A 14,825-nucleotide genomic window follows, 5' to 3' on the forward strand; every position below is an offset into this window, starting at 1 on the left:
TTACTCAAAGATAAGGCCGGGTTCGGGAACAACTTCACCACGGGGGACAACAAGTCACTGGCCCAGAACATGGAGGCAGTGGTGGTGGGCTGCATGTTCAAGTCTCTGATCACTCGCTGTGCCTCCACCACGCACGAGCTGCACAGCCCTGAGAACCTGGTGAGTATGTCTCTATGTCTCTCTCTCTCTCTCTCTCTCTCTCTCTCTGTCTCACTGTCTCAATCTGTATCTCTGTCTATGTCTCTCTCTCTCTCTCTCCCTCTCTGTCTCTCTCTCTCCCTCCCTCTCTGTCTGTCTGTCTGTCTGTCTGTCTGTCTGTCTGTCTGTCTGTCTGTCTGTCTGTCTGTCTGTCTGTCTGTCTGTCTGTCTGTCTGTCTGTCTGTCTGTCTCTCTCTCTCTCTCACTCTCTCTCTGTCTCTGTCTCTGTCTATCTCTCTCTCTCTGTCTCAATCTGTCTCTCTGTCTATCTCTCTCTCACACTCTCTCTGTCTCTCTGTCTATCTCTCTCTCCCTCTCTGTCTCTCTCCCTCTCTGTCTCTCTCTCTGTCTTTGTCTTTTTCTTTCTGTCTCTCTCTCTTTCTCTCTCTATCTTTGTCTCTTTTTTCTGTCTCTCTCTCTGTCTTATAGCCATTTTCCCCAGTCTAGTTGTTGTTCAGTAGGGCACACCGTAGCAAAACATTTTGCAACAGAAAACATCTACTGTAGCCTACACAGAAGGCATGCTGGGCGTGAGTGTGTTCAACAATCACATCAATGACTACATGGTGTGTCCTGTTCAATTATTAAAGGGTCATTCTGCTACGTGTGGTAATAGACTCCTAATGAATTATGAATGCTGTCTCTGAGCTGTGCACTAATGAACAATTTGTCTAAACCACATTCTGGAATAATAAATTGTCTAGCAAGTGGCATTCATAAAGTAAATATGCATTAAAAAATGTACAATTTCTGAGCATCTTCATGTCTTGTACACCCTATCTGAGAGCATGCTTATATTCACACCATCTTTTCCATTATTGTGCTTTTTAACTTACTCACCTGGAAATAACTATAAAATCACTATACAAGAGTGTGTAAGGCTCACTGTTGTTTCTGTATTCAGACCACAGAATCATATATATATTCTGTATAGTGCTCTTGTAATACACTCTCACCATTGCATTTCCAGTAGTTTTCATCCCTAATCTCAGTCCAAAGCAAGAGATTTGGCATGGTGGCAACTCTGTGGAGCAGGGTAACATGGTGGCAGCTCTGTGGTGCAGGTTAACATGGTTGCATGGTGGCAGCTCTGTGGAGCAGGGTAACATGGTGGCAACTCTGTGGAGCAGGGTAACATGGTGGCAGCTCTGTGGTGCAGGTTAACATGGTTGCATGGTGGCAGCTCTGTGGAGCAGGGTAACATGGTGGCAACTCTGTGGAGCAGGGTAACATGGTGGCAGCTCTGTGGTGCAGGTTAACATGGTTGCATGGTGGCAGCTCTGTGGAGCAGGGTAACATGGTGGCAACTCTGTGGAGCAGGGTAACATGGTGGCAGCTCTGTGGAGCAGGGTGACATGGTGGCAGCTCTATGGAGCAGGGTAACATGGTGGCAGCTCTGTGGAGCAGGGTAACATGGTGGCAGCTCTATGGAGCAGGGTAACATGGTGGCACGTTGGCAGCTCTGTGGTGCAGGGTAACATGGTGGCAGCTCTGTGGATCAGGGTAACATGGTGGCACGTTGGCAGCTCTGTGGTGCAGGGTAACATGGTGGCATGGTGGCAGCTCTGTGGAGCAGGGTAACATGGTGGCACGTTGGCAGCTCTGTGGAGCAGGGTAACATGGTGGCATGGTGGCAACTCTGTGGAGCAGGGTAACATGGTGGCAGCTCTGTGGAGCAGGGTAACATGGTGGCAGCTCTGTGGAGCAGAGTAACATGGTGGCAGCTCTGTGGAGCAGGGTAACATGGTGGAAGTTCTGTGGAGCAGGGTAACATTGTGGAAGTTCTGTGGAGCAGGGTAACATGGCATGGTGGCAGCTCTGTGGTGCAGGGTAACATGGTGGTAGCTCTGTGGAGCAGGATAACATGGTGGCAGCTCTGTGGTGCAGGGTAACATGGTGGCATGGTGGCAGCTCTGTGGTGCAGGTTAACATGGTTGCATGGTGGCAGCTCTGTGGAGCAGGGTAACATGGTGGCAGCTCTGTGGAGCAGGATAACATGGTGGCATGGTGGCAGCTCTGTGGTGCAGGGTAACATGGTGGCATGGTGGCAGCTCTGTTGAGCAGGGTAACATGGTGGCAGCTCTGTGGTGCAGGGTAACATGGTGGCAGCTCTGTGGAGCAGGGTAACATGGTGGCACGTTGGCAGCTCTGTGGTGCAGGGTAACATGGTGACATGGTGGCAGCTCTGTGGTGCAGGATAACATGGTAACATGGTGGCAGCTCTGTGGTGCAGGGTAACATGGTGGCAGCTCTGTGGAGCAGGGTAACATGGTGGCAGCTCTGTGGAGCAGGATAACATGGTGGAATGGGGGCAGCTCTGTGGAGCAGGGTAACATGGTGGCAGCTCTGTGGTGCAGGGTAACATGGTGGAAGTTCTGTGGAGCAGGGTAACATGGTGGCATGGTGGCGGCTCTGTGGTGCAGGGTAACATGGTGGCATGGTGGCAGCTCTGTGGAGCAGGGTAACATGGTGACAGCTCTGTGGAGCAGGATAACATGGTGGCATGGTGGCAGCTCTGTGGTGCAGGGTAACATGGTGGCAGCTCTGTGGTGCAGGGTAACATGGTGGCAGCTCTGTGGAGCAGGGTAACATGGTGGCACATTGGCAGCTCTGTGGTGCAGGGTAACATGGTGGCAGCTCTGTGGAGCAGGGTAACATGGTGGCATGGTGGCAGCTCGGTGGTGCAGGGTAACATGGTGGCAGCTCTGTGGAGCAGGATAACATGGTGGCAGCTCTGTGGAGCAGAGTAACATTGTGGCAGCTCTGTGAGGCAGGGTAACATGGTGGCAGCTCTGTGGTGCAGGGTAACATGGTGGCATCTCTGTGGTGCAGGGTAACATGGTGGCAGCTCTGTGGAGCAGGATAACATGGTGGCTTGGTGGCAGCTCTGTGGTGCAGGGTAACATGGTGGCAGCTCTGTGGTGCAGGGTAACATGGTGGCAGCTCTGTGGGCCAGGGTAACATAGTGGCAGCTCTGTGGAGCAGGGTAACATGGTGGCAGCTCTGTGGTGCAGGGTAACATGGTGGCAGCTCTGTGGAGCAGGGTACCATGGTGGGAGCTCTGTGGAGCAGGGTAATATGGCGGCAGCTCTGTGGAGCTGGGAAATGGTGGCAGCTCTGTGGAGCAGGGAAACATGGTTGCATGGTGGCAGCTCTGTGGAGCAGGGTAACATGGTGGCAGCTCTGTGGAGCAGGATAACATGGTGGCATGGTGGCAGCTCTGTGGTGCAGGGTAACATGGTGGCATGGTGGCAGCTCTGTTGAGCAGGGTAACATGGTGGCAGCTCTGTGGTGCAGGGTAACATGGTGGTAGCTCTGTGGAGCAGGATAACATGGTGGCAGCTCTGTGGTGCAGGGTAACATGGTGGCATGGTGGCAGCTCTGTGGTGCAGGTTAACATGGTTGCATGGTGGCAGCTCTGTGGAGCAGGGTAACATGGTGGCAGCTCTGTGGAGCAGGATAACATGGTGGCATGGTGGCAGCTCTGTGGTGCAGGGTAACATGGTGGCATGGTGGCAGCTCTGTTGAGCAGGGTAACATGGTGGCAGCTCTGTGGTGCAGGGTAACATGGTGGCAGCTCTGTGGAGCAGGGTAACATGGTGGCACGTTGGCAGCTCTGTGGTGCAGGGTAACATGGTGACATGGTGGCAGCTCTGTGGTGCAGGATAACATGGTAACATGGTGGCAGCTCTGTGGTGCAGGGTAACATGGTGGCAGCTCTGTGGAGCAGGGTAACATGGTGGCAGCTCTGTGGAGCAGGATAACATGGTGGCATGGGGGCAGCTCTGTGGAGCAGGGTAACATGGTGGCAGCTCTGTGGTGCAGGGTAACATGGTGGAAGTTCTGTGGAGCAGGGTAACATGGTGGCATGGTGGCGGCTCTGTGGTGCAGGGTAACATGGTGGCATGGTGGCAGCTCTGTGGAGCAGGGTAACATGGTGACAGCTCTGTGGAGCAGGATAACATGGTGGCATGGTGGCAGCTCTGTGGTGCAGGGTAACATGGTGGCAGCTCTGTGGTGCAGGGTAACATGGTGGCAGCTCTGTGGAGCAGGGTAACATGGTGGCACATTGGCAGCTCTGTGGTGCAGGGTAACATGGTGGCAGCTCTGTGGAGCAGGGTAACATGGTGGCATGGTGGCAGCTCGGTGGTGCAGGGTAACATGGTGGCAGCTCTGTGGAGCAGGATAACATGGTGGCAGCTCTGTGGAGCAGAGTAACATTGTGGCAGCTCTGTGAGGCAGGGTAACATGGTGGCAGCTCTGTGGTGCAGGGTAACATGGTGGCATCTCTGTGGTGCAGGGTAACATGGTGGCAGCTCTGTGGAGCAGGATAACATGGTGGCTTGGTGGCAGCTCTGTGGTGCAGGGTAACATGGTGGCAGCTCTGTGGTGCAGGGTAACATGGTGGCAGCTCTGTGGGCCAGGGTAACATAGTGGCAGCTCTGTGGAGCAGGGTAACATGGTGGCAGCTCTGTGGTGCAGGGTAACATGGTGGCAGCTCTGTGGAGCAGGGTACCATGGTGGGAGCTCTGTGGAGCAGGGTAATATGGCGGCAGCTCTGTGGAGCTGGGAAATGGTGGCAGCTCTGTGGAGCAGGGAAACATGGTTGCATGGTGGCAGCTCTGTGGAGCAGAGTAACATGGTGGCATGGTGGCAGCTCAACATGGTGGCATGATGGCAGCTCTGTGGAGCAGGGTAACATGGTGGCAGCTCTGTGGTGCAGGGTAACATGGTGGCATGGTGGCAGCTCTGTGGAGCAGGGTAACATGATGGCAGCTCTGTGGAGCAGGGTAACATGGTGGGAGCTCTGTGGAGCAGGGTAATATGGCGGCAGCTCTGTGGAGCTGGGAAATGGTGGCAGCTCTGTGGAGCAGGGAAACATGGTTGCATGGTGGCAGCTCTGTGGAGCAGAGTAACAGGGTGGCATGGTGGCAGCTCAACATGGTGGCATGATGGCAGCTCTGTGGAGCAGGGTAACATGGTGGCAGCTCTGTGGTGCAGGGTAACATGGTGGCAGCTCTGTGGAGCAGGATAACATGGTGGCAGCTCTGTGGAGCAGGGTATTATGGCGGCAGCTCTGTGGAGCAGGGTAATATGGCAGCAGCTCTGTGGAGCAGGGAACATGGTGGCATGGTGGCAGCTCTGTGGAGCAGGTTAACATGGTGGCAGCTCTGTGGAGCAGGGTAACATGGTGGCATGGTGGCAGCTCTGTGGAGCAGGATAACATGGTGGCAGCTCTGTGGTGCAGGGTAACATGGTGGCAGCTCTGTGGAGCAGGGTAACGTGGTGGCATGGTGGCAGCTCTGTGGTGCAGGGTAACATGGTGGTAGCGCTGTGGAGCAGGGTAATATGGCGGCAGCTCTGTGGAGCAGGGAACATGGTGGCATGGTGGCAGCTCTGTGGTGCAGGGTAACATCGTGGGAGCTCTGTGGAGCAGGGTAATATGGCGGCAGCTCTGTGGAGCAGGGAACATGGTGGCATGGTGGCAGCTCAACATGGTGGCATGATGGCAGGTCTGTGGAGCAGGGTAACATGGTGGCAGCTCTGTGGAGCAGGGTAACATGGTGGCACGGTGGCAGCTCTGTGGAGCAGGGTAACATGTTGGCAGCTCTGTGGAGCAGGGTAACATGGTGGGAGCTCTGTGGAGCAGGGTAATGTGGCGGCAGCTCTGTGGAGCAGGGTAACATGGCTCTGTGGAGCAGGGAACATGGTGGCATGGTGGCAGTTCTGTGGAGCAGGGTAACATGGTGGCAGCTCTGTGGTGCAGGGTAACATGGTGGCAGCTCTGTGGAGCAGGGTAACATGGTGGCAGCTCTGTGGAGCAGGGTAACATGGTGGAAGTTCTGTGGAGCAGGGTAACATTGTGGAAGTTCTGTGGAGCAGGGTAACATGGTGGAAGTTCTGTGGAGCAGGGTAACATGGCATGGTGGCAGCTCTGTGGTGCAGGGTAACATGGTGGTAGCTCTGTGGAGCAGGATAACATGGTGGCATGGTGGCAGCTCTGTGGTGCAGGGTAACATGGTGGCATGGTGGCAGCTCTGTGGTGCAGGTTAACATGGTTGCATGGTGGCAGCTCTGTGGAGCAGGGTAACATGGTGGCAGCTCTGTGGAGCAGGATAACATGGTGGCATGGTGGCAGCTCTGTGGTGCAGGGTAACATGGTGGCATGGTGGCAGCTCTGTTGAGCAGGGTAACATGGTGGCAGCTCTGTGGTGCAGGGTAACATGGTGGCAGCTCTGTGGAGCAGGGTAACATGGTGGCACGTTGGCAGCTCTGTGGTGCAGGGTAACATGGTGACATGGTGGCAGCTCTGTGGTGCAGGATAACATGGTAACATGGTGGCAGCTCTGTGGTGCAGGGTAACATGGTGGCAGCTCTGTGGAGCAGGGTAACATGGTGGCAGCTCTGTGGAGCAGGATAACATGGTGGCATGGGGGCAGCTCTGTGGAGCAGGGTAACATGGTGGCAGCTCTGTGGTGCAGGGTAACATGGTGGAAGTTCTGTGGAGCAGGGTAACATGGTGGCATGGTGGCGGCTCTGTGGTGCAGGGTAACATGGTGGCATGGTGGCAGCTCTGTGGAGCAGGGTAACATGGTGGCAGCTCTGTGGAGCAGGATAACATGGTGGCATGGTGGCAGCTCTGTGGTGCAGGGTAACATGGTGGCAGCTCTGTGGTGCAGGGTAACATGGTGGCAGCTCTGTGGAGCAGGGTAACATGGTGGCACATTGGCAGCTCTGTGGTGCAGGGTAACATGGTGGCAGCTCTGTGGAGCAGGGTAACATGGTGGCATGGTGGCAGCTCGGTGGTGCAGGGTAACATGGTGGCAGCTCTGTGGAGCAGGATAACATGGTGGCAGCTCTGTGGAGCAGAGTAACATTGTGGCAGCTCTGTGAGGCAGGGTAACATGGTGGCAGCTCTGTGGTGCAGGGTAACATGGTGGCATCTCTGTGGTGCAGGGTAACATGGTGGCAGCTCTGTGGAGCAGGATAACATGGTGGCTTGGTGGCAGCTCTGTGGTGCAGGGTAACATGGTGGCAGCTCTGTGGTGCAGGGTAACATGGTGGCAGCTCTGTGGGCCAGGGTAACATAGTGGCAGCTCTGTGGAGCAGGGTAACATGGTGGCAGCTCTGTGGTGCAGGGTAACATGGTGGCAGCTCTGTGGAGCAGGGTACCATGGTGGGAGCTCTGTGGAGCAGGGTAATATGGCGGCAGCTCTGTGGAGCTGGGAAATGGTGGCAGCTCTGTGGAGCAGGGAAACATGGTTGCATGGTGGCAGCTCTGTGGAGCAGAGTAACATGGTGGCATGGTGGCAGCTCAACATGGTGGCATGATGGCAGCTCTGTGGAGCAGGGTAACATGGTGGCAGCTCTGTGGTGCAGGGTAACATGGTGGCATGGTGGCAGCTCTGTGGAGCAGGGTAACATGATGGCAGCTCTGTGGAGCAGGGTAACATGGTGGGAGCTCTGTGGAGCAGGGTAATATGGCGGCAGCTCTGTGGAGCTGGGAAATGGTGGCAGCTCTGTGGAGCAGGGTAACATGGTGGCATGGTGGCAGCTCTGTGGAGCAGGGTAACATGGTGGCAGCTCTGTGGAGCAGGGTAACATGGTGGCAGCTCTGTGGTGCAGGGTAACATGGTGGCATGGTGGCAGCTCTGTGGAGCAGGGTAACATGGTGGCAGCTCTGTGGAGCAGGATAACATGGTGGCAGCTCTGTGGAGCAGGGTATTATGGCGGCAGCTCTGTGGAGCAGGGTAATATGGCAGCAGCTCTGTGGAGCAGGGAACATGGTGGCATGGTGGCAGCTCTGTGGAGCAGGTTAACATGGTGGCAGCTCTGTGGAGCAGGGTAACATGGTGGCATGGTGGCAGCTCTGTGGAGCAGGATAACATGGTGGCAGCTCTGTGGTGCAGGGTAACATGGTGGCAGCTCTGTGGAGCAGAGTAACGTGGTGGCATGGTGGCAGCTCTGTGGTGCAAGGTAACATGGTGGTAGCGCTGTGGAGCAGGGTAATATGGCGGCAGCTCTGTGGAGCAGGGAACATGGTGGCATGGTGGCAGCTCTGTGGTGCAGGGTAACATCGTGGGAGCTCTGTGGAGCAGGGTAATATGGCGGCAGCTCTGTGGAGCAGGGAACATGGTGGCATGGTGGCAGCTCAACATGGTGGCATGATGGCAGGTCTGTGGAGCAGGGTAACATGGTGGCAGCTCTGTGGAGCAGGGTAACATGGTGGCACGGTGGCAGCTCTGTGGAGCAGGGTAACATGTTGGCAGCTCTGTGGAGCAGGGTAACATGGTGGGAGCTCTGTGGAGCAGGGTAATGTGGCGGCAGCTCTGTGGAGCAGGGTAACATGGCTCTGTGGAGCAGGGAACATGGTGGCATGGTGGCAGTTCTGTGGAGCAGGGTAACATGGTGGCAGCTCTGTGGTGCAGGGTAACATGGTGGCAGCTCTGTGGAGCAGGGTAACATGGTGGCAGCTCTGTGGAGCAGGGTAACATGGTGGCATGGTGGCAGCTCTGTGGAGCAGGGTAACATGGTGGCAGCTCTGTGGAGCAGGGTAACATGGTGGCAGCTCTGTGGTGCAGGGTAACATGGTGGCATGGTGGCAGCTCTGTGGAGCAGGGTAACATGGTGGCAGCTCTGTGGAGCAGGATAACATGGTGGCAGCTCTGTGGAGCAGGGTATTATGGCGGCAGCTCTGTGGAGCAGGGTAATATGGCAGCAGCTCTGTGGAGCAGGGAACATGGTGGCATGGTGGCAGCTCTGTGGAGCAGGTTAACATGGTGGCAGCTCTGTGGAGCAGGGTAACATGGTGGCATGGTGGCAGCTCTGTGGAGCAGGATAACATGGTGGCAGCTCTGTGGTGCAGGGTAACATGGTGGCAGCTCTGTGGAGCAGGGTAACGTGGTGGCATGGTGGCAGCTCTGTGGTGCAGGGTAACATGGTGGTAGCTCTGTGGAGCAGGGTAACATGGTGGGAGCTCTGTGGAGCAGGGTAATGTGGCGGCAGCTCTGTGGAGCAGGGTAACATGGCTCTGTGGAGCAGGGAACATGGTGGCATAGTGGCAGCTCTGTGGAGCAGGGTAACATGGTGGCAGCTCTGTGGAGCTGGGTAACATGGCTCTGTGGATCAGGGTAACATGGTGGCATGGTGACAGCACAGTGGAGCAGGGTAACATGGCTCTGTGGAGCAGGGTAACATGGTGGCATGGTGGTAGCTCTGTGGAGCAGGGTAACATGGTGGCAGCTCTGTGGAGCAGGGTAACATGGCGGCAGCTCTGTGGAGCAGGGTAACATGGTGGCAGCTCTGTGGAGCAGGGTAACATGGTGGCACGGTGGCAGCTCTGTTGAGCAGGGTAACATGTTGGCAGCTCTGTGGAGCAGGGTAACATGGTGGGAGCTCTGTGTAGCAGGGTAATGTGGCGGCAGCTCTGTGGAGCAGGGTAACATGGCTCTGTGGAGCAGGGAACATGGTGGCATGGTGGCAGCTCTGTGGTGCAGGGTAACATGGTGGCAGCTCTGTGGAGCAGGGTAACATGGTGGCAGCTCTGTGGAGCAGGGTAACATGGTGGCATGGTGGCAGCTCTGTGGAGCAGGGTAACATGGTGGCAGCTCTGTGGAGCAGGGTAACATGGTGGCAGCTCTGTGGTGCAGGGTAACATGGTGGCATGGTGGCAGCTCTGTGGAGCAGGGTAACATGGTGGCAGCTCTGTGGAGCAGGATAACATGGTGGCAGCTCTGTGGAGCAGGGTATTATGGCGGCAGCTCTGTGGAGCAGGGTAATATGGCAGCAGCTCTGTGGAGCAGGGAACATGGTGGCATGGTGGCAGCTCTGTGGAGCAGGGTAACATGGTGGCATGGTGGCAGCTCTGTGGAGCAGGATAACATGGTGGCAGCTCTGTGGTGCAGGGTAACATGGTGGCAGCTCTGTGGAGCAGGGTAACGTGGTGGCATGGTGGCAGCTCTGTGGAGCAGGGTAACATCGTGGGAGCTCTGTGGAGCAGGGTAATATGGCGGCAGCTCTGTGGAGCAGGGAACATGGTGGCATGGTGGCAGCTCAACATGGTGGCATGATGGCAGGTCTGTGGAGCAGGGTAACATGGTGGCAGCTCTGTGGAGCAGGGTAACATGGTGGCACGGTGGCAGCTCTGTGGAGCAGGCTAACATGTTGGCAGCTCTGTGGAGCAGGGTAACATGGTGGGAGCTCTGTGGAGCAGGGTAATGTGGCGGCAGCTCTGTGGAGCAGGGTAACATGGCTCTGTGGAGCAGGGGACATGGTGGCATGGTGGCAGCTCTGTGGAGCAGGGTAACATGGTGGCAGCTCTGTGGAGCTGGGTAACATGGCTCTGTGGAGCAGGGTAACATGGTGGCATGGTGGCAGCTCTGTGGAGCAGGGTAACATGGTGGCAGCTCTGTGGAGCAGGGTAACACGGCGGCAGCTCTGTGGAGCAGGGTAACATGGTGGCAGCTCTGTGGAGCAGGGTAACATGGTGGCACGGTGGCAGCTCTGTGGAGCAGGGTAACATGTTGGCAGCTCTGTGGAGCAGGGTAACATGGTGGGAGCTCTGTGGAGCAGGGTAATATGGCGGCAGCTCTGTGGAGCAGGGAACAAGGTGGCATGGTGGCAGCTCAACATGGTGGCATGATGGCAGGTCTGTGGAGCAGGGTAACATGGTGGCAGCTCTGTGGAGCAGGGTAACATGGTGGCACGGTGGCAGCTCTGTGGAGCAGGGTAACATGTTGGCAGCTCTGTGGAGCAGGGTAACATGGTGGGAGCTCTGTGGAGCAGGGTAATGTGGCGGCAGCTCTGTGGAGCAGGGTAACATGGCTCTGTGGAGCAGGGAACATGGTGGCATGGTGGCAGCTCTGTGGAGCAGGGTAACATGGTGGCAGCTCTGTGGAGCTGGGTAACATGGCTCTGTGGATCAGGGTAACATGGTGGCATGGTGACAGCACAGTGGAGCAGGGTAACATGGCTCTGTGGAGCAGGGTAGCATGGTGGCATGGCGGCAGCTCTGTGGAGCAGGGTAACATGTTGGCAGCTCTGTGGAGCAGGGTAACATGGCGGCAGCTCTGTGGAGCAGGGTAACATGGTGGCATGGTGCTATCTCTGTTTTATTTATTTATATTACCTTTATTTAACTATCTCCCCACCCCCCATCCAGGGTCTGTACTGTGACATCCGCCAGCTGGTGCAGTTCATCAAGGAGTCCCATGGCAACGTGTTCCGCAGGGTGGCACTGAGTGCACTCCTGGACTCGGCCGAGAAAGTGGCCACCACCAAGAAGCCAGAGGAGAAGGAGGAGCCTATCATCAAATCTACAGCATCCAGGAGGTAGTCTACAGAACAAGGACCTCCCACTGGTTGAATCGACGTTGTTTCCATGTCATTTCAACCAAACAAATCTACGTGATGACATTGAATCAACGTGGAAAACTGATTGGATTTTGCAAAAAGTCATCAACATAAGGTCATTTAGTCTTTTTTCACCCAACTTTTTCATTGATTTCACGTTGAATTCACGTTAGTTGACATCTCAAACAAATGTAAATCAAACTAAACATTGAACTGATGTCTGTGCCCAGTGGGTTGGCTCCATAGATATAGAACAACCAATCACAGACATATAAAACTCCACAGCAGGGATATCTGTACGTTGGGGGTGGTCGTGCAGATGGTAGTCGTGCAGATGGTGGTTGTGCAGATGGTAGTCGTGCAGATGGTGGTTGTGCAGATGGTGGTTGTGCAGATGGTGGTTGTGCAGATGTGGTCGTGCAGATGGTGGTTGTGCAGATGGTGGTTGTGCAGATGGAGTAAACCCTGTCTTGTCCTACTGGTACTGACTCTGCTGATAACTTCTTTATTGAGGAAAAATGTACTAAACTGTGATATGTGGTCTCATCTAGCTATTTCACCATGAATCCACTAACTATACATTTTACATTTTAGTCATTTAGCAGACGCAGTTATCCAGAGCAATTTACAGGAGCAATTAGGGTTAAGTGCCTTGCTCATGGGCACATGGACAGGAGTTAGAATCAGCGACCTTTTGGATACTGACCTAACGCTTGTAACCTCTGGCTACCTGCGGTCTGGATAAGACATTCTGCTTATTGACTCACATGTAAATGTAAGGCAATCTGAATAAGAGCACAGTATTTCTCCTAGATGTTGTCCAGGCGGGGCGCTACAAAGGCCCCAAATCAACATCCTGTGCCTGAGAGGTTTAGATAAGCCTTAGTTGCTACTATTGGAGTCTAACCTGGCCCGGGTGGTTCTGACTATACTAGAGCCTTGTCAGGAACAATTAGTTCTGTGTGTCCTTTGTGCAGGTCAGAGGCAGGTGTGTCTGGGGAAAAGGGAGGGCAGCCGTCCACCGCTGCAGACGAGTGCCGCAGCTGCATATCCAGCCGCCCCCCCCCAGACACCAGAGCAGTGAGTACCCCCTCTTCACACACACACACACACACACACACACACACACACACACACACACACACACACACACACACACACACACACACACATATACACATACACACACATACATACATACATCATACATACATACATACATACATACATACATACATACATACATACATACATACATACATACATACACTCACACACACGGTCTTGTACACATTCAAAATCCTATTTCACTAACCTTAACCCAAACACCTAACCCTAGCTCCTAACCCTAACCCTTAACGTAATTCTAACCCTAACACTAATTCTAACCTTAACCCTAAACCCCCTAGAAATAGCATTTGACCTTGTGGGGACCAACAGAATGTCCCCAGTTGTCAATTTCTTTTGTTTACTATTCTTGTGGGGACTTCTGGTTCCTACAAGAATAGTTAAACACGTCCACACACACACAACACACACACACACACAATCACACATATACAGTACCAGTCAAAAGTTTGGACACACCTACTCATTCCAGGTTTTTTCTTTATTTTTACTATTTTCTACAAGAGTGTGCAAAGCTGTCATCAAGGCAAAGGGTGGCTACTTTGAGGAAAATATATTTTGATTTGTTTAACACTTTTTTGATTACTACATGATTCCATATGTGTTATTTCATAGTTTTGACATCTTCACTATTATTCTACAATGTAGAAAATAGTAAAAATAAAGAAAAATCCTTAAACGAGTAGGTGTGTCCAAACTTTTCACTGGTACTCTCTGCATGAATGTACGCCCCACAAAATGTATGTTTGATGAGAACTATTTACTGTCTGTCTGTCTGTCTGTCTGTCTGTCTGTCTGTCTGTCTGTCTGTCTGTCTGTCTCTGTCTCGCTCTCTCTGTCTCGCTCTCTCTGTCTCGCTCTCGCTCTCTCTCTTTCTCCATCCCTCTCTCTCTCTGTCCCCAGTGATGAACAGATTCCGGGGGCTCTGCTGGGCAAGAAGGACTTCTGGAGGAAGATGTTCAAGTCACAGAGTGCTGCCAGCGACACCAGCAGCCTATCAGAGCAGGACACGTCGGAGTGCACCACCGCCCACTCGGGCACCACCACGGACCGACGAACCCGCTCACGCTCCCGACGCATCTCCCTGCGCAAGAAGCTCAAGCTGCCCATCGGTAGGTGGCTGTGCCCCCCACAGAACCACAGCGCCACCCTGTGTCCATCTATGGAAATTATGATTCATTCTAGTGATGTCATCCTCTAAGGGTCATGACAGGCCTGATGGAAGTTTTTTCCGGTAAACTTTCCAAATGTCAATAAAACAAAATACGCTAGACAGGGTGGGATCTTTTTGTCGGTAAAATGAATTATGCGAGAAGTGTCAGTGGAAACGCTATTATGCGCAAATATTGATATTATAACCATAATATTGAAGTAAACTTGGAGTCACACGATGACATGTGACATCCTCCCACTACGACTAGTCAGGAAAGCATACAGTTAATTAGGTTACAGATGTGTTCTGATGAACTTCACAGGGGGGTGAAAGTGCACGTGATGAGCTTGATGCTCCTTTCCAATAAATATCCAGGGTCTTATTCTGGTGACATGATGATCAATGCTTGACTGCCGTTTGACAATTAAAAATAATCTCACTCTTTTGTTCATAATAACCTCATCATGTAGGCTATATGTACGCACACGTGCCAATACAATAGTGGTCACATATAACGCACCATTTTGTGTCAGAAAACCATCAGTAGAGTTGAAAATGCGATGGAAACCCATTTAACCTTTATTTTTTATTCGGTACACAGGAATGACGAAGCGAAAACAGGTTTTTAGAAATGTTTGCACATTTATTAAAAAGGTTCCCAAGAACACAGTGGCCTCCATCATAATTAAATGGAAGAAGTTTGGAACCACCAAGAGCTCCAGAGTTCCTCTGTGGAGATGGGAGAACCTTCCAGAAGGACAACCATCTCTGCAGCACTCCACCAATCATGCCTTCATGGTAAAGTGGCCAGACGGAAGCCACTCCTCAGTAAAAGCCCGCTTGGAGTTTGCTAAAAGGCACCTAAAGGACTCTCAGAACATGAGAAACAAGATTCTCTGGTCTGATGAAAGCACGATTGAACTCTTTGGCCTGAATGCGAAGCGTCACATCTGGTGGAAACAAGCACCTCTCATCACCTGGCCAATACCATCAC

General features: G+C 53.5%; 1 protein-coding gene across 1 annotated transcript in view; it reads left to right on the top strand.

Moving 5' to 3' along the window:
• LOC115179225 (protein unc-80 homolog) overlaps window positions 1–14,825 on the top strand; it is a 116,659-nt gene that overhangs the window by 39,602 nt on the left and 62,232 nt on the right. Inside the window, 5 exon segments of the mRNA XM_029740617.1 lie at window positions 11–159; window positions 11,360–11,529; window positions 12,528–12,609; window positions 12,611–12,630; window positions 13,582–13,790. Of these exon segments, the coding sequence (XP_029596477.1) occupies window positions 11–159; window positions 11,360–11,529; window positions 12,528–12,609; window positions 12,611–12,630; window positions 13,582–13,790 (630 nt within the window).

The sequence above is a fragment of the Salmo trutta genome, chromosome 39, assembly GCF_901001165.1.
Source record: "Salmo trutta chromosome 39, fSalTru1.1, whole genome shotgun sequence".
Taxonomy (NCBI): Eukaryota; Metazoa; Chordata; class Actinopteri; order Salmoniformes; family Salmonidae; genus Salmo; species Salmo trutta.